The sequence below is a fragment of the Athene noctua genome, chromosome 2 (genome assembly GCF_965140245.1).
Source record: "Athene noctua chromosome 2, bAthNoc1.hap1.1, whole genome shotgun sequence".
NCBI classification, from domain to species: Eukaryota; Metazoa; Chordata; class Aves; order Strigiformes; family Strigidae; genus Athene; species Athene noctua.
The window spans coordinates 164,102,724-164,126,540 of NC_134038.1; the positions used below are offsets into that span (position 1 = coordinate 164,102,724).

The following is a 23,817-nucleotide window of genomic DNA, read 5'->3' on the forward strand; positions in this document are numbered from 1 at the left end:
CAAATAAAGTTAAAACTGTCCTCTCCAAAGATCTGATTTTTAGCTGGGTTGCTGGGTTTCTCTAGACCATGGAGGAGGTCAGGTTGGTTGTGTGCATCCTTCAGCCTACATTTTTCAGTGAGGATGTCCCCTTGCAACAGTGGTTGGCCTGACTGACTTGTATGGAGTTCTTGTGCCTGCTTCTTCTCTTTCTCATTAGCTTGAGACACTCTTCTGATGTACTCTGTGTAAATTAATAGCTACTCTGTGCCTACAGGAATATAAGCCATTATGGAGCCTATTGCAGGATTGGGACTTGCCTTTTTTTCTTATTTTTATTTTATTTTAAGATTAGTGATTAATTTAACTAGGAAGAAGGAGGATTCAATCTGGGTAATTTTCCACATGATTTACAAATATCCTCTAATGGCATTACATTGCAAAAATACTGAGAAGACTGGATCCCAGCAGAGAGCATTAATACAACTTTCATCTGTCTTCATGACCCCACCCTTCGCTACTTTGATTAGACAGCAGGAAAGGAAAGAAAACCTCCCTCATAGCTTTCCAAAACAATTGCAGTACTTCTGTTCTTTTTGCTTTAGTTTGGCTTGCAAAAATTACAGCCTTGGCTTCATAGCAACTGCTATAATTACAGCTGCAGAAGGATTTCAGTTATAGCACCCTTTTTTTTCACACTGTCATACCTTTTCAGTACACTGCTTTTTGGGGAATGAAATTTTCCGTGTGGCGTGACTGTGCAAAGTAGAAGAAATGGGACTTTCTCTACTTGTCCTTGGATTTGGGCAAGGCTGGAAAATACACACTTGAGCCATTTTATTTTTTCATCTTTTTTAACATCTACACAAACAGCTTGCATTTGACGTGATGTGTGGATGCATCTGCTGAAGACGAAGCTAGTCTTTCTCAAGGAGTATATTTTAAAGTTTGAAAAATAAAAATGCTTACTAGTAAGCTCATAGTAATAAAATAAAGGCCTAGAAGGTCTTTGAACCCTTTCAAGGGGAGAGCTTTTACAATCAGAGCTTGGAAAATGTTGTTTTTGTGATGACTGTGGTTAGGGACTGATACCACATGATGAGGACACCCCAGGGACAGTGTGGCGGGAAGAGACAGCATGTATCTTCTAAAAGTGGCAGAGAGCTGCCATCCTGTTGGGATTTGGGGAATATCTGTGAGAGATGAAGGTACCACAGTAGAGTAAAATCCTTCAACCTTTGAATAGCAGCTGCAATAAGCACCCGTTCTGTCGGGGGAGGGGTGGTGGTGGTGAACACTAGATCATAAAAACGTAGAAGAAAGCAAGAGTTGTCATTTCAATGCTTAATTCCCAGGTAAGTTGTCCCTCTGCCCCTGATGGCAGGCTGGCCTCAGAACAGGGATTTACCCTGCACGTGGAGCTCCCATGGGGAAGCCCACTGCCTGCTGTTGAGGGGTGCATTGCAGCTTTGCATGGCAGTGCACCCGGGAACGTACTCTTTGGAAATCCCTCACGAAAGTTGGGTGGAGCCCAAGGCCAAGCACACTGTCCTTACTTGAGACTGAAGCTTAGAGCCAAAGACCCAGCGCTACTTCAGGGGATCTGACTGGGAAGTAGATACAACATACAGTGATGTGCATGAGCTTTTGTTGGGCTTCTGGTACATTTTTGGGTTGGGGTTTTTTTGTTTTGTTTTTTAGGGATCCATTTGTTTGATTTTTGTTTGTTTGTTTTCTTTTAAAATCCTTATTGCCCAACTAAGATTGTGAAGTGCCAACAGCTAGTTTTTGAAGAGTCCGAGGTCTTGAAACTGACTGCCAATAAGATTCGGAATTGACTGGGAGATTCATGAAAAGGAGTACACATCCATCTTGGACTAAAAGGTGAATCTGCAGATACAAACCTGTCCTCCTTGACAATGTGGTGATTCCCAGTGCATACTGTATTGCTCACAGAAAACAGTCTGACTGTGGAGATGTTTCCTTCCTAAAAGCATTACCTGGTGAACATACTCTTTCCAACTGTTTACAGCTAGGAAAGTCTACCAAAATGTTAATCTGAGCTTTTTTTTGCCCAAGCTGGAGCTTTCAGGTACTGCCAGGGAAGAATGGTTGAGCAGATATACTTTATAACTACATTGAAAGCAGAATGAGGCAATTATCAAGAGTGGTTTTTTAGAAGCAGAATCCCATTTGTGTATTTGCTTTTTTCCCACATGCGTTTACCCATGTGGTAGAGGTGAGGAGAAAGATTCAGGAAACCTATGGCTAAATAAAAAGGATTTGATTCATTATTCACACAGCTGGAGTTAGTTGGCATAATTTGTGTTTGATTCTCAGACCAGGGACCTGGGCTGTAGCCCTCTTTCTACCCTTGGACCATTGCATGCTGTGCCCTCTGTTATGCAGGTCTCTGAACTAGATCATCAGAATCAACTGCCTCTGAAAAGACTTTTTAATGAGAAGTCAGCTGAGCCCATTTTAAAGCCTGGCTGTGCTAAGAGCTGTGCCAGCACAGCCAGGACAGTGGTCCTATGGATGTAAGAGGTAGCCTGATGTTACAGCCAGATGTTGTGTGGCATGGAAATACAGCTGCCATGATCAGAGGGGTGCAATTGGCCTGCATGGTGCCCGGATGGACTGCAGCAGGGTTCCACTTGGGAGGCTCTGGGGCTGCTCTTCCAGTTTGTTGAGAAAACTGGCTTTGTTTTTTGTGCTTGGTTTTTCACGTGCACTGCCACTGCTTATCCTCTCTCCAAAAACATTTCCTTCCTCCATTGCACTTTGTATTTGTTTGCTATCTGGCTAGCCAGATATTTGTATTGTATTAATAGAAAGAAGTAGTTTTAGGAAAGCAAGGGTATACTTTACACTTACTTCGGTTCAGAGACTTTATGTCTTCCTTCTGGGGAAAAAAAAGCCTCAATATATGAATTTTCCAGCAAGCAGATGGGTAGAAAGTAAGGAGAGTTAAAAGCAGCACCAGGAGTTTTGCAGATTAATTTCCAAAGTGAGAATGCATAGTGTCTCCCTTTTTTGGTTTAAAAGATATGCAGTGTATGTCTGAGTGCTTTGTATATAAATGAATCCTGACAGCATTGCTGTAAATGCCTGTGGAGGTGTTCTTCAGGCTGACCAAGGGGCAAGTGCTTTCATGAAGCAAGAAGTGCCACAGAAGCTTTATAAAGCAACCATGGCATTTGTCTGCCTTTCCCGCAGCTGTCTCCGTACCTCTTTCCCTTCCATGGCACACGTTGTCAAGGCATCCTGACTTACCTCTGGTGAGATTTGCAAGATCCGAGCTGATGGGTTGAGAAACTATGGGATGGACCAGTCTGGCCCTCGCTCTGCTCTTAACAGTACGCGTATATTCTTACTCCCCCAAAGTATGCGAGGGTAGGGATATCATTTTGCCTTCTTAAACTCATTGGATATTGTGACTGCGTTTTATTGAAGTGGCAGTGATGGACATAAAGGTGAGTCTCCATTACAGGTTTAGGTTATATACAAACCTGAGCAGGGTAGTCTGAGGGTCTGGTAACGGGCTCGCGGCAGTTGGCAGTGGTGGCAGGGAAGCACCACAGACCACTGAAAAGACAGAAGTTTAAGAGTAAGCTGAAAGCTTGGGGGCAGGCAGTGCTGTGGAGAGGGTTTGAAAATGGTTTCTTGCTGTATGTTACTGCCATATTGAGAGAAGTGAGACTTTGCGTATACTCTTCATGTGAAAACAGTTCCTGACTGCATCTTCAGTCTCAGCTCCTAACAGATGTGGAATGGATGGTTTGTTTTAGGAGTATTAGTTAGAAAAGTATCCAGTCTTCACTGTCACTGACCAAGGTATTCTTCCTTCCCATCCCATCCTTTTCAAATGGTCTGTATTTTTAGGTTGTCATGTGTTTGGGGGTCTGTTTGTTAATGTACCATTTACTCTCTGTGGGGATTGCCCAAATCAATTCCTAAGTAATACCTTATGTTCAAACCATATATGTCTGTCTTGATAGAAAGCCATTTTTAATTGTATGTGGGATTTGTGTTTGTGTGTTTAAGAAGCAGTTTTAAAGCAAGTCTAATGGGGCTAAGCTTGAAGTTTGAACATGATTGATAATCGAGTGGAGGTCTTCCAGAAACTTTCAGTTGTCATGTTTTGATAATAAATGGTTAGTGTGTTACAGTATGGTGTAAAACACAGTGAAGAGAAGCAGAATATGTTACAGTTCTACTAAACGGAAAGAAAAACAGGGGCGTGTTTTGAACTGTTACACTTTTTATAGCTTGCTCTGGTGGCTCAAGGCTGAGTGGGAGCTCAGGATACTTTCAGCGAGGAGAAGTGGTTGGACCAAGGGCAGATTTTTGAAAACCATGGATGCAACCTGCATCTGCGTTCAAGTAAGAACAAAATAATAGCTATATGTATGGCCAGTTAGAAGGGTAATAATTTGATTTACCTGTCAAGCTCCACACTCATGTACCCAGAGGTCCAAGGAGAATGCAAATGGGCAGATGTCATTTAGGCAGGGATTTTCAGAGAAAACTGAAATTTTTCAGTTCAGCTCAGTGTCTGAGTGTGACAGTACTGCTTTGAAGGTTGTCATCCAAGACATCAATATGGGAACTCTTGGTTGCAGGAGTCATTATTTGAGGAATTCAGTAAATTTCTACCCATCAAATTGGAAAGTATGAAAATGTTTTCTCTGATCAAGTGCTTTAAAAGTAACTATTAAAGGTGAAAGGGAGTGAAGGATGTGTAAAATACCACTTTCAAAGTGTGTAAGTTTTTGGTTGTGGCATGTCACAATTATGTTTCAGGACTGCACAGCTGCAGTGGGACAGTGGTGTTCACCCACGCTTCACCTCTGAGGCAATGGTTTAATCAATTAGATGAAGTTCTTTCTTTGCCTTTTTTCTAGTAGAAATGATTTCTGGATTTTTATTTTTTTTTAATTTTTTTTTTTGCATCGAGTAACTCAGACCTTGTTTGAAAAGGACAATTTTCCTCTCTCCGGGTTTCTAGGGAAGGAGATTAAAAAAACCTTCATAACCGTTATTCTGAATCCTAGGGTAGTCGTGGCTTCTCCTGGGTAGCCAATTTTCATTTTAAATTCCATTTACATTAGCCAAGAAAATAAACTGGCAAACCTTCAGTCTTTATATAACTCCATCTTTGCAAAGCAGATAATATTGTGGTTTATGTAGTATACAAAGAGTACCACAAATATCTCAATTATTATTTCCTAAAACATTAAGGTTTAACAGCACTGTGTGTATCTGTCTTGCCCAAGGATTTGATGTTTTAGTAATATGTTTCATCCATCTACAACAAGCTGGGGAATTGCTGGCAATGAACACTTGTTACTTTAGGATCCTCAAGAGGATTTGTAATATATTTTTATGTTGTTTTGGGCTTTTTGTTTATTTTTTTAAATGCCCTTTTCAAGGAAAAGATGTGGTTGTTAATTTGGTCAGCTCTAAAGGTAGACCTTTGAGATTATATGTGCTGCAGACTGGCAGTTAAAGGAGTGGAAAAGTCAATTGAGGCTATTTCTACATAACGGAAAGGGTTTTCCTCTCAGAGGCCTTGGAAAAACTTGCTGGAGGTGGATACCTACTACCGTAACATGATCTTTATTTTTCCCTTTTTTTTTCCTTTTTAAATGTCATATGCTGAGAGAAGCCTCCTCTTTACTGATGAGTAGTGGTAAAAACAGGTTTCTGTGGAAAGAGAATTCCACCCACTTTAAATAAAAAGAAAACCTAAAAATCATTCTGTATTTTTAACAAAATAGAGCTAAGTAAGCCTTTTCTTTTCATCCTGTCACTTGTGACGTCTCATTTTATTCTTACTTGCCTGACTGAGGTCCTTTTCAAAGGAATCAGATCACCTGTGGGCGGCCATAAATCATTTCTGCCACCTAGGTTTAAACACCTACTGCGTTGCATGGAGCTTTTTACAGGACATTTTTCCATTCTTAGTAAAAAGCTTTGTGTCTATTGAGTCACACTATACCAGTAAGTCTAGGGTATAAATTTGCCTTCATGTTGTTGTTTGTGGGTGTTTTCATGATTTCAGTTTACAGAGATTTCAAGCTGTCACACTTGAAATCAGCCTGGATGGTGAGAAAGCTGAGAGTAGTTGTTTGGACACATTAATTTATCTTTACAGAGAAAAGGAAGAGGTGTGGTGCATTTTTTAGAGAGGTTTCTCAACTCATGTCTCTTCCTACATTGTTCTCTAAGACGATAAAACATTTCTGACCTATTGCCTAGCTACTCTATGGCATCTGTAATGGGTCCATCAGTATTTCTGGTACAGCAGCTGTACTTTGTCCCTTCAGAATTTATGTGGGAGTCTTTTCCTCTGTGATTATAGCCTCTTCAGAATAAAGTTGTGATGCATTAATGAAATAAATCCTAGCAATAATATTTGGCCCATCTTTTGGTGATGGTAATAAAACTGTTCATACACAAAGGCAAAAGTGCTTCATTGACTACTTAGGCATTTTGTAGAGGAGGAGAAGAATGCACTCATCTTTCATGAAGTTTATGCTATGCTTTTTAATGCATTGGTAAATATGGATGATGTCAGATACTCTTTACCAGAAATAAACACATTTAAATGGTCTGAAAACTTGAGTCCCAAAGACCAGCTGAAGAGTGCTCTGGCTCCATATTGTTAACTTTTCCTAATTCTTGTGATGCAAGGAAAATTCCAGCAAACATTAAGGGTTTTAAAGTGTCAATATACCAAAAAAGGGTAGGAGAGCTGATCTGAAGAGCAGATCAGTTGACATCATCAAACAAGTAGTATAATGGAAATGCAAATATGTCATGTGATTACTCAAGAAAATAAAGGAACAGATGCAGTTTGATTAAAAAACCCCAAACAACCAACAAATAAAAACCAAAAACCAACAAAACAAACCAAAACCAAACCCTGAGGAATGAAATAATGAGTTTGCTCAGTGAAGGTAGCTGTGAAGATGTAATAGAGGTTTAGGGTCTTGCAATTTTACTTAACATTTTAGGCACAATGATTTAAAAAAAAAACAAAACCAAAAACTGTACAAAATCTGTGTACATAAAAAATATTTGGACAGCAGGTTGATCTAAAAAGGAGTCGTCAGTGTATGGTTATTAAGTGGGGTTACTTCCAATGACATTCTTCCAGGATCAATAGATCATTAATACTCATTTTAAGCTTTCTGAAAATAAATTAAAAATTACTTCTGCATTTTGCAGATAATACAAAAATACCTGGTTAAAAGGGGAGGACGGGGAATTTTTTTATGAAGTGCTTTAAATCAGCTACTAAGCTGAGCCACTCAAGCAAAGTTTATTTTTATCTGGCTAAGTGTGAGGTCATACATCCAGGAATGAAGAATGCAGGCCCTACAAAAGGGGGAAGGGGCTTGTCTCCTGGAAAGTGGGGGCCTTGAGAAAGATTTCAGGGTCACAGCAGACCAACAATTTAACACGACTTCCCAGCATGATGGTTGGCAAAAAGGAGTAATGAGTTCTTTGGCTATACAGAGAGAATGGTACCTTGGAATGATTCTTCTGTATAGCTCGCTGCTTTGGCCAGGGGAGGAGTTGTGTGTTCACTAATGAGATGCTTTCTGTTTAGATGATGTAAACAACTATTAAACCTGTTCAAGTGTCCTTGGGAAGGCCTCACTTAGAAATCTGAACTAGTCACAGCGTTTATCTTAAGGCCAAGAGGCACCTAAGAAGATACTTATAATCTAGCAGAGAAAGGCGTGACAAAAACCTGTGACTGAAAGGTGGTGCTACATGCATTTAAAGAAGCTAGACCCAGGACTTCTCAAGTTCACAAAGGATTACTATAGGACCTAATTATATGCATTTCTGGAAAATATGCTGTAACTAAACAAATGATTTCATATAGTGGAAGGTTAACAAATGAAATGTAATGTCTGGGATATTACAAGTAGGCAGACTAAATGATACAGTCTATTACTGCCTCTTAGGATTTTTACACAAAGGAGTATTTCAAGGAGCATCATTAGTATCCCAGTGTTTGTTTCTAAGAGTTTTCTGTTGATAAAATAGGGACAAATTATAACAAAGCAATAACAGTTTCTCTGTACAGGGTTTTTGAAGCAGTACCAAAGCAGAGAGATAGGACAAAATCCCACAGCCAGTGGGCTAAAAAAGAGCAGGATGTAGTTTGTGTCTGGGATTGAAGATATAATTTCTGAACAAGTAATACAGAAATTAAGAAAAAGGAAAAAATACTACAGCTTGCCAGTGGGTATGTATTTAATATGTTCACAGCATAGTTCTGTGAATATAACATGCTGTTGGCAAATGTCCAAGTCTAGGCAAGGCCGTGCAACAGCAGGCTGGGCTGGGAGTCTGATGCACACTTCTGACCTGTGACTGTTTTTTGAAAGACTCTTTGTGTCTTGAATCTGACCACTGAAGCGTCCTACAGAGCTATTTTTCTTCTGTTTTGTTTACCTCTCACTAAGCATTTAGAGGTGGCTGGTGGTGATTTTCAGGTTATGATATGCGCTGCTTGTATAGTCAGAGCTTTGCCATCCTGGCCTGTAGCTTTGGCTTCCTTTTCTGATCCATCTCCCCTTCGTTTCTTCTTTCCCAAGCTCCGAGTGCCATGCTTCTGATGCACTTGCAGCTCTCTCCAAGTACTCCCTGGCCTCTGCAGTTGCTCCTTGCACTGTCTGATGTTTTTCCTCCGACGCGCTTACTGTTCTCTGATCCGCTCTTACTTCAGTGTTGCATCCCAGCCAATTTGGAATTGAACAGACCCTGGAAAATTACGTTCCAAAAGTTCATGAAGTAAGAAAATTAAAGAAAGGCTTCACCCCTTAAAATGAAGTAAGCTCATCTTTGACCTAGTTTAATAGCTAGGGCAAGCACTTTTATTGCTGTTGGTGCTGCACTCTGTAACAAAGCTGCTTCCAAGCCTGATGCCGCCGAGCTCACAGCCTTTGAAAGCTGAGTTACCCAAGAGCAGCGATGCCATGCTGCAAACTCCCAAACTGAAGGGCAGTGAAGAGCTCTTATTCCCTCTGGAGCTGGAAACAAGGGTCAAAGCAGTACCTCTCTGACTGGTGATGTTGAAAGCTGTCTCCTGGCAGGGATCTGCCATGGCCAGTGTCAAACGTGTTAGCAGCCCCCACCATGCAACTGGTTCCAGTTGGCTTATGCCTGAGACCTGGAAAGATGCCTTTCTCCACAGTATTGGCTCTTGATTTTTAAGGGGCTGCCATTTACTGAGGAGGTAAACTTGTATCACGGCTCTTTACAAAAGCCTACAGTGTGCTTGGGGTACCACGCAAATGATGATAAGGAGGAAAGTAGTGGTTATCTCTGAGACCCCTGAAGAGAGCAGCTGGGTAAAAAGAGGAATTGCAGAAGAGATGAGTTTCCTGATAATGTTACATAGTGCTCAGTGTGCTGTCATGTCTTGTTGAGATTCATATGAGGTTACTTTCTCCAGTGAAAAAGCAGAATTAACAGATGAAACCACCGAGCCTCCAACAGTTTGAATGTTGCTGAGATACAGCACAAGCTATTTCTGGTCCTTGGGTACTGGTGGTTATTACCTGCATGCACTTTCAGGTATACTGTGAGCTGTTCACAGATGAAGTGGTTGGAAGTCAGACAGTTTCTGTCTTTGGAATGGAAGGCATCTTTCATTGCCTGATAAAGACAACATTTCAGCATCTTTCCTTTCTGGCATTTGTGTAGCTTTGTATCTCAGCCTGATGTGCTGAAAACACACAAAAAAACCCAACTCTTGGGGTGAGTCTGGTTGGCTTTGACTCTATTGGGTAAGAGGAAGTGCTTCAACAGAATAATCTGGCAGATCAAGATAATTTTGCAGCTCTACAATATAAGATAATGTCTAGTGCAGATAAACTTGTCTTTTTATGAATTTTTGTTATGTCTTCCTAAAATCAGAATTTAAGGGAAAAAAAAAAAAGCACCAATCCCCAACCCCTCCCTTCTTCTGATACTCCCACTTGTTATAATCTTTCAGACATTTTCCCAAGGATTGTGTGCATTTAGCTGTCAGGGCCTGCAGTTGGGTAGGGGCTAACTTTGCCCTTTCCCAGCTTTGCTGGCATCTCTTCCCTTGACCCAAGCCACAGTACATATCAGTTATCCATTTAGAGTCGCTGCATATCATCTAGAGTAGTCGTTTGCATAGGCCATAAATTTCCGTTGCCACTGAAATGTTACCTGTTGTGGAAGTGAGAGACAGAGCTTTGAGGAAGTGCTGCTGTTAGGATGCGCACTCTCGTCCTGGTGAATAATGTCTGAAATGATCAAAAGTAATCAACTGCAGGCTGCAGATGTGTGAAGTGGCAATAAATAGCGATTATATTGCGAAATAAAATTATTTCGCTAAATGCAGTACTGCTGTCATAAAGGGCCATTTTTTTCCATTCCCCATGAATGCACCTCTAGCTTCAGAGTAGATCTTTCAGCTTTGATCTGGGGAACTGTATGGCTTGCACTTATTTGTGGAAACATTTGCCCTGTTTGTTTTTAAAGTCTGTGGAACTTGAGGGAAAGTTTTGGTTTTCCTTGGTTCCCCTGAGAAACGGTCGTTCATACCACTCCCGTCCGTGAGTTTAAACAATCGCTCTTTGTCGTCGTACAATATCCTCCAGCCCAGCCATCTCTGAGAGCTGGGCAGCCGTATCCGCTCTGCCTCTTCATGAATGATCTGTGAAACAAGGGCAAAAGCCTTATCCTTGCTGAAATGAATGTCGAGCTTTCCACTCAGTCGTGATTTCAGATGTATATGGACTAAAATAACTGTGAGGTTCGTGAAGTATGTTCTGATTCCTTCCTCTTCTTCCTTTTGGTTTTGGGTTGGTTGTGAGCAGAGGCTGGGAGCCTGAAGAGAGGAGGGTGTTAGTGAAGTGGTGTCTGGATGATCAGAGGAGAATGGGAAAAAAGCAGAAAAGTGTTGGAGAGGGAAATGACATGGAGTCAGGGTGTTACTGAGGTTTCGTCAGCGTGCTGATGTGTAGATATGTGCAGGATGGGAGACCTGGAGGCTAATGAAATGTCCTTGAAGTCATCTGTAGTGCTTGTGCTATGTAATGGATAAATTCCCATCAAGTATTCTCCTCAACATTATTAGGTTAATAATAATATTAAGTTTTATTAATTAGGTTGTTACAGAGTAGGGAATAAGAATTTGTCATCACTGGAGATTTCGTTGTTTCCAGAACAATATCGTTCCCTCACCCCCTTCAGATATCACAGCTCCTGTGTGTACAGAAGCAATAGCACACAGGAAAAAAGAGATACAACTGTGGGTCCTGGTTTCAGTTTCTAGCAGGTATATAGCATGTGAAATGTGTTCTGATATTAAACATACAAATAGATGCCACAGAGGAGCTCTGTTCACATTTCTAAATTCATGTGACAAAGTAGACAATCATAACACTTTTTCCTTTTACCTGGTATTGATTTTAAATGCTGCTCTCAAGAGGATTAGACTAATGAATACTACCTCCTCCACTTAATAGTGGAAGAATAGACTTGAGTCACATTATTGCATCACTCCTCTCAGGCTCCCATTGTGGAGCTATCCATTCTCCTGTGAGTGAAAGAAGGATTTATATTTTTGTGTGTAAATACCTCCAGATTTCTTAAGAAAACTGTTCTCATCTCAATAGTATGTCAGTTAAAGCATATGAATACCATTCTTCTCATGCACTCGGCCTTTCTCTCTGATGCAGGCAGGCAGGCTGAGTAGTGTGTTGCTTTCTTTGCAACACTTCTAAGGACCATTTCTGTTGGTTCTACTCAACTGAATTAAAATACTGTCACTAAAAATGTCAGTGATAACCTTTCATCTCACTCTAGCCTCTTCTGTTGAGGATGGTTCTGCTTACTTTCAATCCTGACACAATGCTACTTTTTTTTTTTTTTTCGTTTAGCTCATTCTTTTAGGATACTGGGCTTAAATAAAAGCATTTCTTTGTTCCAAACATGTGTTTCTTATAAAGCTGTATTGATGAAATGCTTTTTCTCACAGTGGTGTTGAAAGGACCATAACAGTGTATTGTCAGGCCTTCAATTCTAGTCACCTTAAAATGAAGTATCCATCAAAATTATTTTTTCCACTGCTATTGTGATGTTTCATAGCCATCCAGGCTTTCTGTCTTTTGCCCTGACTCTTCTAGCAGATACTCAGCCACCTTGACCATTTGAGATTCTAGGGTTAGAACTGAGGAGACATATGCCAGTTGGTACAGACCGATGCTTTTCTCAAACAAATCCACTGCAAATCTAGGGAATGCAGCAGGATAGTCTCATTCAGTCCATAGATGTCTGACCTACTGATAATAAGGTGACCTGCTAGATATACTTCATGACAGTGTGAGATAAAATGTACCCTAGGATCCAGATGCAAGATCCTGTCTCAATTCATAGAACTGTGTGTTAGCTGCTTACTCCCCTTAACAAGTGACAGGCACCTCCAAATGGGAGCAGGCGTTTAGTCCGCCACTTTGTGGGATGATCAGTGTGAAATGCTGAGAAGAATGTGCCTTGTGTCTTAGCCCACCCTCTGGCTCCTGTGTCCCCTACAGAGATATGGGGAGAAGCTTTTTAATTACCTCACTGTTGCCGCTTGAGATGTGTTTGGAAAGGTACTTCTGCTATTTGTGTTGTGTTTTTTTGGGTGGTTGTGTTTTTTTTTGTTGGTTTTTTTTTTTTCTCCAAAAGGAAGAAGAAAATCCATCTGGAGAGCAAGGGAATGAGGGAGGAATGGCTTATAAAGCAGCTCAGGGGTTTACTCACAGCTGCCTAGAAGCAGGCTGAGCTCAGGCAAAGACTGAGGGCAACAGTGCCTTGGACCATCCCCTGACCAGCAGCCATCAGCTGCAGGGCTGCACCACACCCCCAGTCTGATCTGCCATGCGCAGCAAAAAGGGTATAGGGCCAGCAAGGAGGGCTCCTGAGCACCCCTGTGGACTGTGGTTTTGGGAAGAGGTTGGGAGGGTCGGTCCTCAACCACAGTCCTTGGCTCTGAGGATGGCTTTTGTGTGAGATTTTGCAGTGGAAGTTTGTTGGATGACACACACGCACAGCTGTTTTTATCCCTAGCTAGATGTATACAGGAAGAAAGCAAGGAATACATATATGAACGCTAATGTTAAGCATGATGTTTTGACCAAACACTGCTCCCCCAGCTCCATGAATGTGTCAAACTTTTAGCAGACTTGTTATCATACACAATGACCCAGGAGCCAAGGGTCTTAAAGTTCTTCACCTCTAACAGCTTCATACACAGAGACCCCTGTGTTCAGCTTCTGCATCAGGGTTGGAGGAAAATGCTGTATAAAAGGAAACAGGTACTTGAATTAACTCGTATTTTGGACCCAGTGCATTTTAAGACGCTATTAAAGGAAATCTCTTTAAAGCTTGGTTTTGATAAAATCTTGTATCAGCAGAAAATGAAATGTGGTAACTCCAGCAGAAAAGACAAGTATACGATAGGGTTACATATGTTCAGGAAGAGTCTGGATTTAATTACTGTCTCTACTCTGCGTATAATTCCCTGCTGAAATAGATCGTATTTTCAGAAAGTGAGTAAAATAAATGAATGTTTGAATTGTTACTCCTGTTCTTCCTTCTTGGGTTTTCTTTGCTCATCTAAGTTCAGGCCTTCATTTGACAAATATCCATTAACTCCTGAACTTTCTAATTGTTTGTATTTCTGTATGGTTGGTATTGCAGGTATCCAGTCATATGTTATGGAGATTGGTTGTGTCTGGCCTGGTACCAGGAAAAAGCTGGGCATCTGATCCCAGCAGGGCTATTCTCTTCTCTGATTTTAGATAGTTGAGGAATTTTCCTTATTTTTCATATAAAAAAACCCCAATGGAAGACTTGAAAGTGAACTATAAAAGAGAGAAGGGGAATGAGTGATAAAAACATAACTGAAAACATTAGGTCCAACAAAGGGCCCAAGATTTGAATGTATAGATAGGGTGTGAAACTGTATTGTTATAATGCATTTTAGTACTGAGCTGGAAAATTAAGGTCTGAGCTCACTAATACACAGTATTGTACCTGGGTGGCATGTAGTGACTTACTGATTACCGTGAAAGGATTATCAGTAATATATTATTGCTAAGCTTTTGTAACCTTTGACATGGAGTATTTACACTATTGATCGCAATCTCTCCCATGCCGACATCAGTAATACCTTTATCGCTCCCCAGCTGATAGCGGGGAGCCAGATGTGCGGGGATGGTGAGCACTGATTGAAACTCAGAGCGTGACTGTACCCAGCTGGGGTTTGGACTCGCAGCTCTCTTCCCTTGCTGTCTCAGGGTATCCTCTCAATGCACACAGGCTCCTGGATGCCTGGTGTTTATTTAACACCAGATTTCCCCAGGATTTGCTTTTTTTCTCTCCCACAACATCTTTGCAGTTATCAGTGTTTGCGAAGGGAGGTTGCTGACCTGATGGAAACAGTTGTGTGCTGGAGTAATGCATTTAGGAAGAGGACAGAGGAAGCACTCCTATTCTTTCAAACGCTAACCCTAAATAACACTCAAGGGTGTGACACCCTGCAAATCCTTTGCGCTTTTTTTTTTTTTTCTTTTTCCCTTCCCCTGCTCTAAACTTTGGGATTCTTCAGAAGCCTTATAATGTTTGAAGTTTAGCAACAAAGACTGTTGGCCTACTTGTTGAATTGTAGCTGTCACAAGATCTTAAAAGAAAACAGAAGCATGCATTATTGAAACATCAGGCCTCTGATTGCCTTCATGTGTTATTAATTTGACAAAAAATTCACCAATAATCTTGTAAATGAGCTCTTACCAAGCAAGTAAACTTCTAGCCTCTGCCTGTTCTCTGGAAAAGAGTTTGATGTTGGGGTTTTTTTTCCCCTTTAAGTACAGTAACATCTTAAATAATAATTTAAAAAATATATATATATTAAGAATCAACTTGTTTGTGGAGAGGAAACTAGATCTTTTCTAGAAGTTTTTGGCATAGTGATGTTTTGCTGCCTTTGCATTTGGGAGACACCAATGCTAAAATTGCACCAATCTGAAATAAATTATTACAAATCCTAGGATATCTTTATCAAAGGAAACACAGGACAGAGGAAAGCTCTCATGAGGACAGAGGTGGTTATTCTTTTCCACAGAATTAGTAGAAGATTGAAAGTAATAACTTGCACTGGGAATTGACACCAAGGGATCCTAACTTGTACTCAATAAATGATGCAAGAAAGTTACTCCTTATTCATTTTCAGGTACAAGAATGACATGTACACATTCATTTGTCTGAAATGAATGGAAATCTGTCTTCTAGTTTAAAGCAAATTTGTCTAACTGATATTTTCATTGATTTGCATCACACTTAAGCCTTGCATCCTGAATGACTCATGGTTTAGAGAGGGAGTCTGAGATAATAGGAGAAAGTAATTTATTTTAAAGTCAAGCGCTGTCATCTTATTGATTCATAAGCCATAATGTATGTTTATTAAGACCTACAGCTGATACTTCATTTGGTAAATTGTGGAAGTAGTGGCCTTTGGCTCTGAAGGTTGGGATACGTTTGAGTCATTTTTGATATCGCTGAACAGGGAACTGTTTATCTCTTGGCACTGAACTGAGGATTTACATGGTAGTGACCTGTGAGCTGATTAAAGTGTTATGCTGGATTAGCATTAGCACGATGGATTTTATACATTTTACAGCATTAATATGTTAATTTGGATTATCAAATTTACTTTGTGTTTTTTAAGGCTGTAAAAATTCCTGTAGTCTATTATTAGTGCTTGCTTAAAACTAAATAAATATGTTTAGACTAAGAGTTTCAAGCTGAGTGTTTTAAAAGCCAGGTTCTTGAGTTCATTCTTAGTCATCAAACTAAACAGAGCTTGATTCTCAGAAGTGCTGAAAAGCTGTGCTGAATTCAGTAAAACCTCTGGAATCGATGCATGGGTTGATGTCCTCAAGATTCAAGTCAGGGATTAGAAAAAAGGCCCAACAGTTCAGAGAACTTTACCAAAGAGAAAGAGGAAACTCCAGAAGGACATAACGACAAAAGCAAAGGGCAACAGTAGAAGTCACCCTGACAGTTACATGTATTTCCTCACTCGATGCTGTTCAAAATTACTTCATATTCATTGCTTTAAAGGACCACATTTCATCTGTCATTCCTGCAGGACTCTTGCTGTAGATTGTGAGGATTATTTACATCTCAATTTATTTCTCAGCCCATTGGCTGTAATTAAAAATGGAATTTGGCACTCTTCGGAGCCCCTGCTGGAGACTTTCACCTTGTAGAAGAAAGGGGATTAGATGTGATGATTTATTGGGCTCATGTACAGTCCCCTGACGGTACTGTGGCACTGAGCCGACAGAAAGCTGAAATGATATCCAGTCCTCTCTGGCAACCACCTGCATCATGAGCAGAGTAAATCCTATCCCTTGACTAAAACCCTGTCTTGTTCCATCCAAATTTGCCTGACTTCCTGATGTGTGGGGGCTCTTGGTAGCACAGAGTTATGCTAGGAGAAGGCAGTGGCTGCCCGCCAAGGCAGTGTGCCTTTAGGATGTTGGAATCTGTGGCTGTATTGTCACTATGTGCCTTAAGCTGTGTCTGTGAAAAGCGCAGAAAATGATTTCTTACAGTCATCACACTCCATCTTCGAGAGGGAATTGGAAATGGTGTTCAGAATCACAGCTCTGATATTTAATCATTGCTCTGTGATTACTTTTCAGATTTTTAGGACTTTTTGGTACTAAAGCCAAGCAGAAGTGCAGTCATAAATCTGGCAGAAGCTTTACTTGCTTGCTTTCTTCTCCCCTGCAATGCCAGAGAACAAAAAGGAAGAAATATGTGGTCATGCCCAGTGTCTACCACAGCACTGAAATAAAAAATGCCTATTTCTTTGGGGTGATTGTTCTGGGAGAGGAGATGGCAAGCTTGCTCTTTGTTAGGGCGAGCTTTCAGGACTGTGGTGTCTTTTGAAACATCTCTAAGTGCCTTACTGCTTTCTTAAATGCATTTAAAAGTGTGCTCTTTTTGGACTTGGAGTTCTTTGTCTTTGCGGGATACTAGTGAGGGATCATACTGTAATACCCTTGATAAAAACCCAGTTTGTTTATACCAAAACACCTTTTCCTTCAACTCTGAGTGATGTCATGCAACGTGCTTCACAGGAAAAGACAAAAGATCCCTATGAAAGGATACAGCTGACTAGGGCTGTTTCCATTGCAGGAAGGGATACTGGTAGAAGGGTAACTTACTGGGACTGAAGCACATTGGTTTTAGCAAAAGCCTTGCTGCAAAAGTTTCTTATGTTCAGAATAAAATCTGGTCCAAAAGAAAGAGAAGGAAAAAACCCATCACCCTAGAGAAATTGCTTGTAAGAATAAGAAAACTATATAGGACAGCCAGTGTGGGAAACCCAGCTTCAGGTCCCCAGTCTAATTCAGGCACAGTGAAAACTTGCGGCAGTTTAGTGACATCCAGCCTGTACAGACTGGATAATTATTGCTATTACTCACTGAACCCTTGTTATGCAGTTGTTACTGTTGATAATGTGAACTCCTTGGCTATTACACTTGTTTTAATGTTCTCCAGACATTTTTTCCATTAATGAAGCTGTGTTGTCTGTGTGCTATGAGTTGCCAGGGATGCTTTCTCATGATGTAGAAATGTCTTTAACCTTCGACACTTCCTCAGCATCGCAGTGTCATGGTGAAAAATGGTGAATACGTGTAAAAGCTGCTTGTGGTAATTATTTCCCTTGGCAAATCCACTTCATTAGGGCCATGCAACTGATATGAAAAGCAACACATACAGTTTCCTTGACTTGAAGGATTTTTCAGTCTATCTCAAACCCAATTGTCATTGCATCTTTTGACTTCCTTTTAGAAATCAGGAGTAGTTAAAAGCAATCAGTGTGCTCTGTCATCAGTATATGATTTAACTACTGGAAGCAGTATGTTTAGGTAGACTGAAAGAGAACGAAATTGGGTGTATTTTCAACCTAAAATAGTACTTCTCCATATTGTGTTTGGGCAAATATTCATTATTCTCTTGATGTGCTCACATCCCAGACAGTCTGTGGTGTACCTGCGAGGCAGAACTGTCTTGTCTCTGTCTTACTGAGGACAAATCCCACAGACTGTCGCCTTCATGTTTGTAAGATTGTGAGCAGAAGGGACTGAACATGTGGCAAAATTAATAACTGAGTAGCATTCATACTTTCATCCTTAATTAAAGACAAGTGGGTATGTGAAATATATTTCCCCGGGGCTGTGGTGAGGGAATATCCACACATGTAATTAATCTAGCTGCTGGAAGTCACAATTTCACCACTAAAATGAAGCAGAAAGAGACACCAGCGAACAATATGGGCACGCTCCAACATTCATTGAAGTCAATGGGAAACTTGTCTTTTGACTTCAAAGGGTATTGGACTGAAGCCTGCAAGATCACATTAAAACACTTAGAAGTAATTAAGTACTTATTCTTGCCATACTGCAGTAATAGAGCTAGAAAAAATATAGGTGGATTTTAATTTAACCCACTCCCTACATTTTTAATTGTTTTGTGTTTACACAGTTGGTTGCATACAGTTGGATTAGGTGGTGATCTGTCTGATGATTTATTGTGTATGACTGTTGCTGCATGGCATGCTCTTTTACAGTCTTGTTTCTTTGTATACATAGTCGTTTTGTAGGCTGATACAATCCTCGCTTAAGTTAATACATGTGATTTTCTGAGAGCGATGCTAGTAGCTTCTGTGAGTTGTAATATTGTTGTTTAGTAATCTCAGAACGGGACAACTCCCACCTCAAGGGTAGAACTGCGGGAAGGGGCTGAAGGTTTCGGTGTCTCTTCTGCCGAGGGGATTAGCAGTGCTCCAGAGCATGCATGGCCCTTTTTATGGGATGGGTAAGAGGTCACGTAGCTGCCATCACTACTGCCACTGTATGAGCCCTCGGTTGATGTCCATTACCAAGAAGGCACAAGTCGCTCCAAGCAATGCATGGTCTAAACTTCAGGTGCTCTGTGCTGCTGCTTCTGGGCACGGGGCGCTGGCAGATGTTGGTAATGGGAGGGGAAATGTCATCCAACCTGGTCTCTGCTATCATTCTCTCAGCTAACCAATGATTTGGGAATTTGGTTAGCCACTAATCTTTGTCTGACTTCAGAGGTCTGTGACCAGTTGACGTATTGGAGAGAGAAAATGGTTGCCTTGAAACAGAACAAACAGGGTGGTCAGAAAGCCAGTTAGTTCCCAGGTTTCCCACATCTGGAAGACGCAATGTGAATTGCATTGCATCTCAATTACTTGTGGTTGGCAGGCTCTGTTCAGAGGAGCCTGCTAACTGATGCAAGGCAAAGCATTTGAAGATTTGTTATACTTACGGTATTTATTTATTGCCTCAATTTCATCTGGGCTGAATTCACTCTAAGTTTTTAAGTAGTTAAAATTTAAGAGGACTGTTTGCCCATGAAAAGGTAGAGCATTTGCCACTTCTGGTTTTCTGGATTTTGGAATTCAGGACTGAACAGAGCACAATGAGTATTTTGTCCTCGCACAGAAAACTGGATTTAGGTGTCACATGTTGTGACAAATGGCATGAGTTTTGTGGCTTGGGCTCCAACAACAAGAAAAGGCAATCCTTTCGTCCCATCAGATGAATAATGTGGCACCATTTAATACATCTGGTATGAACCCTAGAATATAGCAAATAAAGACACTGAAAAACTTTCTTCTTTTACATACTAAAAAATTGTGAGTTTTGCTTTCAAAACCATGCTGGAAGATGGGTTCTTCTGCTCCTGCATGTCTGTAATCTTGTTTTATAGCCACATGGGTATCTTTACCCATCCATTCATTTCATTGATAATTGCAAAAAAACAAGGCAAGATGGAATTTTATTTTCTTTTAATGAGCAGTTCACACTGGAGATGACCACACCTCCAGTTTTCATTTAGAAACCCTAGTGATGAAGATGATTTGCTCTTTGCTCTGCATTGTGCAGGACTAATGGAAACACTTCCTAATTTATTTTATTTTTTAAGAAGGTGTCTTGGTTTTATGGAAAAAACCCTTGATTTATAGGTGTGCCAAATATGCTACTGCTTCTGTGGAACAAAGAGTAGGTTCCAAATGAAGAACTATTTTTTCTTGTTGATTTTTTTAATATCCTGACTTGTTTTGATATAATGTGCTTATTCCTGTTTCACATGGAGAAGACTAAAGGAAGTAGAGAAGTCTGCTTCTTGTCTGCAGTGTTGAATAGAAAAATCTGCTTTAATTGTATGCATAATTGTTGCATATAAAAATGTGCTTGCCTGTATGCATAGGTGAATTACCTGTTTTCTTTTACAGAAAAGAGTTAAAGATGTCATATCTCCAATTGTATTTGAAGCTGCGTACAGCCTGGGGGAACATGTCATGGAAAGAGGAAAAGAGAACAAGGAACTACCTGCTCTCAAGCCCATTCTCCGCTGGAAGAAAGGACAAAAGATAGCACAAAGGAATCAGGTCAGATTTGGGCTATGTTATTTCCCTAGAAGGTCTGTGCCAGCAGAAGTGGATATAAAAGGGGATTGCCAAGCTCTGGGTTGTTTGCACACTGTAGCCTTTTTGTACAATCCCTCCTGATGCTGACATCAGTGCTTTTCCATGAGGGGTAAAGACTTGTGCTGCCCACGATGCTGGGCAGTGCAGCATGAGCTCACTTTCTTGTTTCAGGGTGTTTGTGCTGGGAAGGAGGAGACTGAAGAAGCAAAAGGATGAGAAAGAACCCGCTCCTTCTGGTTCTTCCCTTTCTGTAGGAGGTTCTTTTGAAAGGCTTGGCCCTGGCTTTCTTTCCAGGTTGAGCCTTTGCTAGTGCCAGAGGGGCAGGGATGGCTCCAGAAGGGGTCACGGGAACTTGCCTCTCTGTGTGAGGGGAGAACGATAGATGGAATAAAAAAATTTGCCTGGCCCAATTGCTCTCTCTTCTTGAGGTCTCCTCATGTCTAGACTTGGGGCAAGGGAAATCCACTCCTGCTGTTATAGCAGGACATGTCATGCTAAAATAGGATGGTTTTGTTGCAGAGAAAGTGAAGTGTAGGTGCAGCTGTGTACTTATTAGTATCCTATTTTGCTACACTGCAGTGTGGAAAATCCTTTTGTCTTTAATTTTGGTGAGAGCAAGAGAATTCTCTTAATTTTGAAACATTTCTCATTTAGCGAGTAGAGATTTTTTTAATTGTTTTTTCTTTCTCCCAAATTGTTCCCTAAGGAACTGAAGAGTACATGATTATCCCACCTCTGTTATTTGTCTGTCTTGACCTCACTAGCATGTTCAGAAAATGCTGGCCAATTTTGGCAGGTTTTGACAGGAGTGATCAACACAGTGCTTATGAAGGTATTAAACACCTTCAGGGTTTATGAAGCAGACAGTCATGTCGAGGAGAGAGACCATGTTAGTGACCTTTTGAAAGACTCCAGTTTGAGCTCGGTCCTTGTAGGTGCAGGACAGTCTGCCAGGAAGGAGCCTGCAGGACAATTCAACCTCCCACCCTGTCGGCACTGGAGCATTCAACTGTGAAGCTTGAGGCTCCACAGGGAAATCAAACTACTTCTGTGGCTTGTAAAACTTCTTGTGTGTCAGAACTGCAGGATAATTTGGGCTAGAAGAGACCTTTGTAATCCAGTTCCTTGCTCAAAGCGGAGCCAACTTAAAAGTTAGATCAAGTTGCTCAGATTTGCAGCCAGTCAAGTTTGTTTTCCAAAGCATGCTTACAGAGTTATGAGCTGGAATTACTTGTGAATAGGAAACTTCACTCTTTTTTTTTTGTCTTTTAAAAGCTGTGAAAAGTCTGTCTGGAGTCTGAGGCTTTTAGCAGTGAATTGTTAGAGCTGGTTTTTAACCCTGGGAAGTTCATGTCTAAGTGATGCTTGCATCATCATCTGTGACATTACTTTCTGGTGCTGCTCATCAGAATATGTTACTGTGTTGAAATTCCAGGTCCATGCATACTACTAAAAAAAAAAAAAAAGTAACTAAAAGGCTTGAAGAGATTTGCTTAGTCATATACATGTGTTCTGAACTGTATTTGGCTATAATCCTTGTTGTAGACACGTATTTATTCAAGCGTGCTTTATTTTTCTAAATGTATGAATGAAAGATGCATGTAAGAATTACTTGGCTTTATGAAAAGGGATTGTGTGGCTATTACATATCTGACTGTCTTAATGTTACAACGATATGATGAGAATTTGTGGAGAACTTTGGAACTTGAGCAGCGTGCTGAAAACCTAAGTGTTACGTGAACGAAACTGCTTGGGTGCTTTACCACTGGGTTTGAACTCAAAAGGTCACATCTTGCCCTGCAGGCATAGTCTTGAATCAATATTAAAATACCTAAATGCTGAGATTATAGAGCAGAAACAAAAATATGTTGGGAATTTTCCTGACTTGTTTTTTTGTGTAATTTGGATGAGAGGGAGCCTGTTTAACAATCCCTTTCCATTTGCTTTCCAGATGTTGTTCACTTAGCTTAGTAAGAAAAGGAGTTTGACATGGGGTGTGCCTGCAAGCGTGCTTTCAGCTAAGGAAGTGGGAAGAGCTTCAGAGTTAGTGTGGCAGTCATGGTGACAAAGCCCTGATGGAGTAGCCTCGAGGCATGGTGGTGGGATCCTCAAAAACCCATTTCATGGGGAAATCAGGGCATAGCGTTCTCTTTCAGAATTCTTGTTATCTCATGAGTAGAAGTTGCCAAGAGGGATACTGGGAACCAAAGGATATAATAAAGGATTTACATTTTCAAATAATCTAATGATTATGGAGGGACCTTACATTTTGGAAGTCTAATTTAAGACAGATCTGGTGGACTCTGTTTTCAGAAGATAGAGCAGGTGGATAAGCTTAATGTTGGTGCTAGTACTGGTCTTTAAATATAGCTAGTTTTGTGTGGTTTTCAAAAGCCCTAGATCCTGTTGACCCAGTAAGATCTGGCATTTTGATATCAGAAATGTTGCATCTGTTGCTTTGAGGCACCATTAAGATACTGTAAAGAGGTTGACACTTTTCTAAAAAGCCCAGGTGACTGTTTTTTGTGAATGAATGCAGGAGAAGCAGCTGGAAGTAGTGAACAGCTGAAGAAATGGGAGGGAGCTGAGACTGGGCAGGAAAGGGGGAGACTTCTGTCTTTCAAGATCCTACTGCAGGTCTTCTAGACCTACTTGAAAAGCCAGTCATCTTGCAGACATGTGGGCTTTATAGTTACCTAGATATGATTTTATTTAAACTAAAGTGGTGTTAAAGCTGAAGTGATTCCTTGCACTGGGATTTCAGTTTTGTTTTTCATGAACCAGATGTTCCCTGCATGCATGCCTGACTTGCCAAAAAGAGTGTGCAGACCTATGGCTCACAAGCAAGGAGATAGGAAAGCCATCAAGAGGCCTCTTGATGTGAAAATTGAAGATTATATTGAACATATAAAGTTCTTCATGGTGCGTGGCTCTAATGCATTAAGGAGTCAGCTTGGACTCACCACCAGAAGTGACATCTCCTTAATAACATAACCACAGAAAAGGATTTTGTTGGATATTCATCCTTTAAATTAATATTACACTGTATGTGAGAGAACAGTCTGGTCTTATACTTTATCACTTAGACCAAAGCAGAGCTATAGTAGTAAAGGAGTGCATGGATGTGGGATATCAGTCAAAATGCTTTTATATATTGGTCACCTTTATTTTAAAATAATGCAGTTGTTACTGTAAGGCAGTGCAAAATGCTTGTATTCAAAAATAAACCAAAACAAAACCAAACCTTGATTAAG

The 23,817-nt window shown here is 40.6% G+C and overlaps 1 protein-coding gene across 1 annotated transcript in view; it reads left to right on the top strand.

The window, feature by feature from the left end:
• The window catches only part of ITGA9 (integrin subunit alpha 9), a 228,249-nt gene that overhangs the window by 93,124 nt on the left and 111,308 nt on the right, over positions 1–23,817 (top strand). Inside the window, exon 16 of the mRNA XM_074900986.1 lies at positions 20,369–20,524. Within this exon, the coding sequence (XP_074757087.1) occupies positions 20,369–20,524 (156 nt within the window). The remainder of the gene's footprint in view (positions 1–20,368; positions 20,525–23,817) is intronic.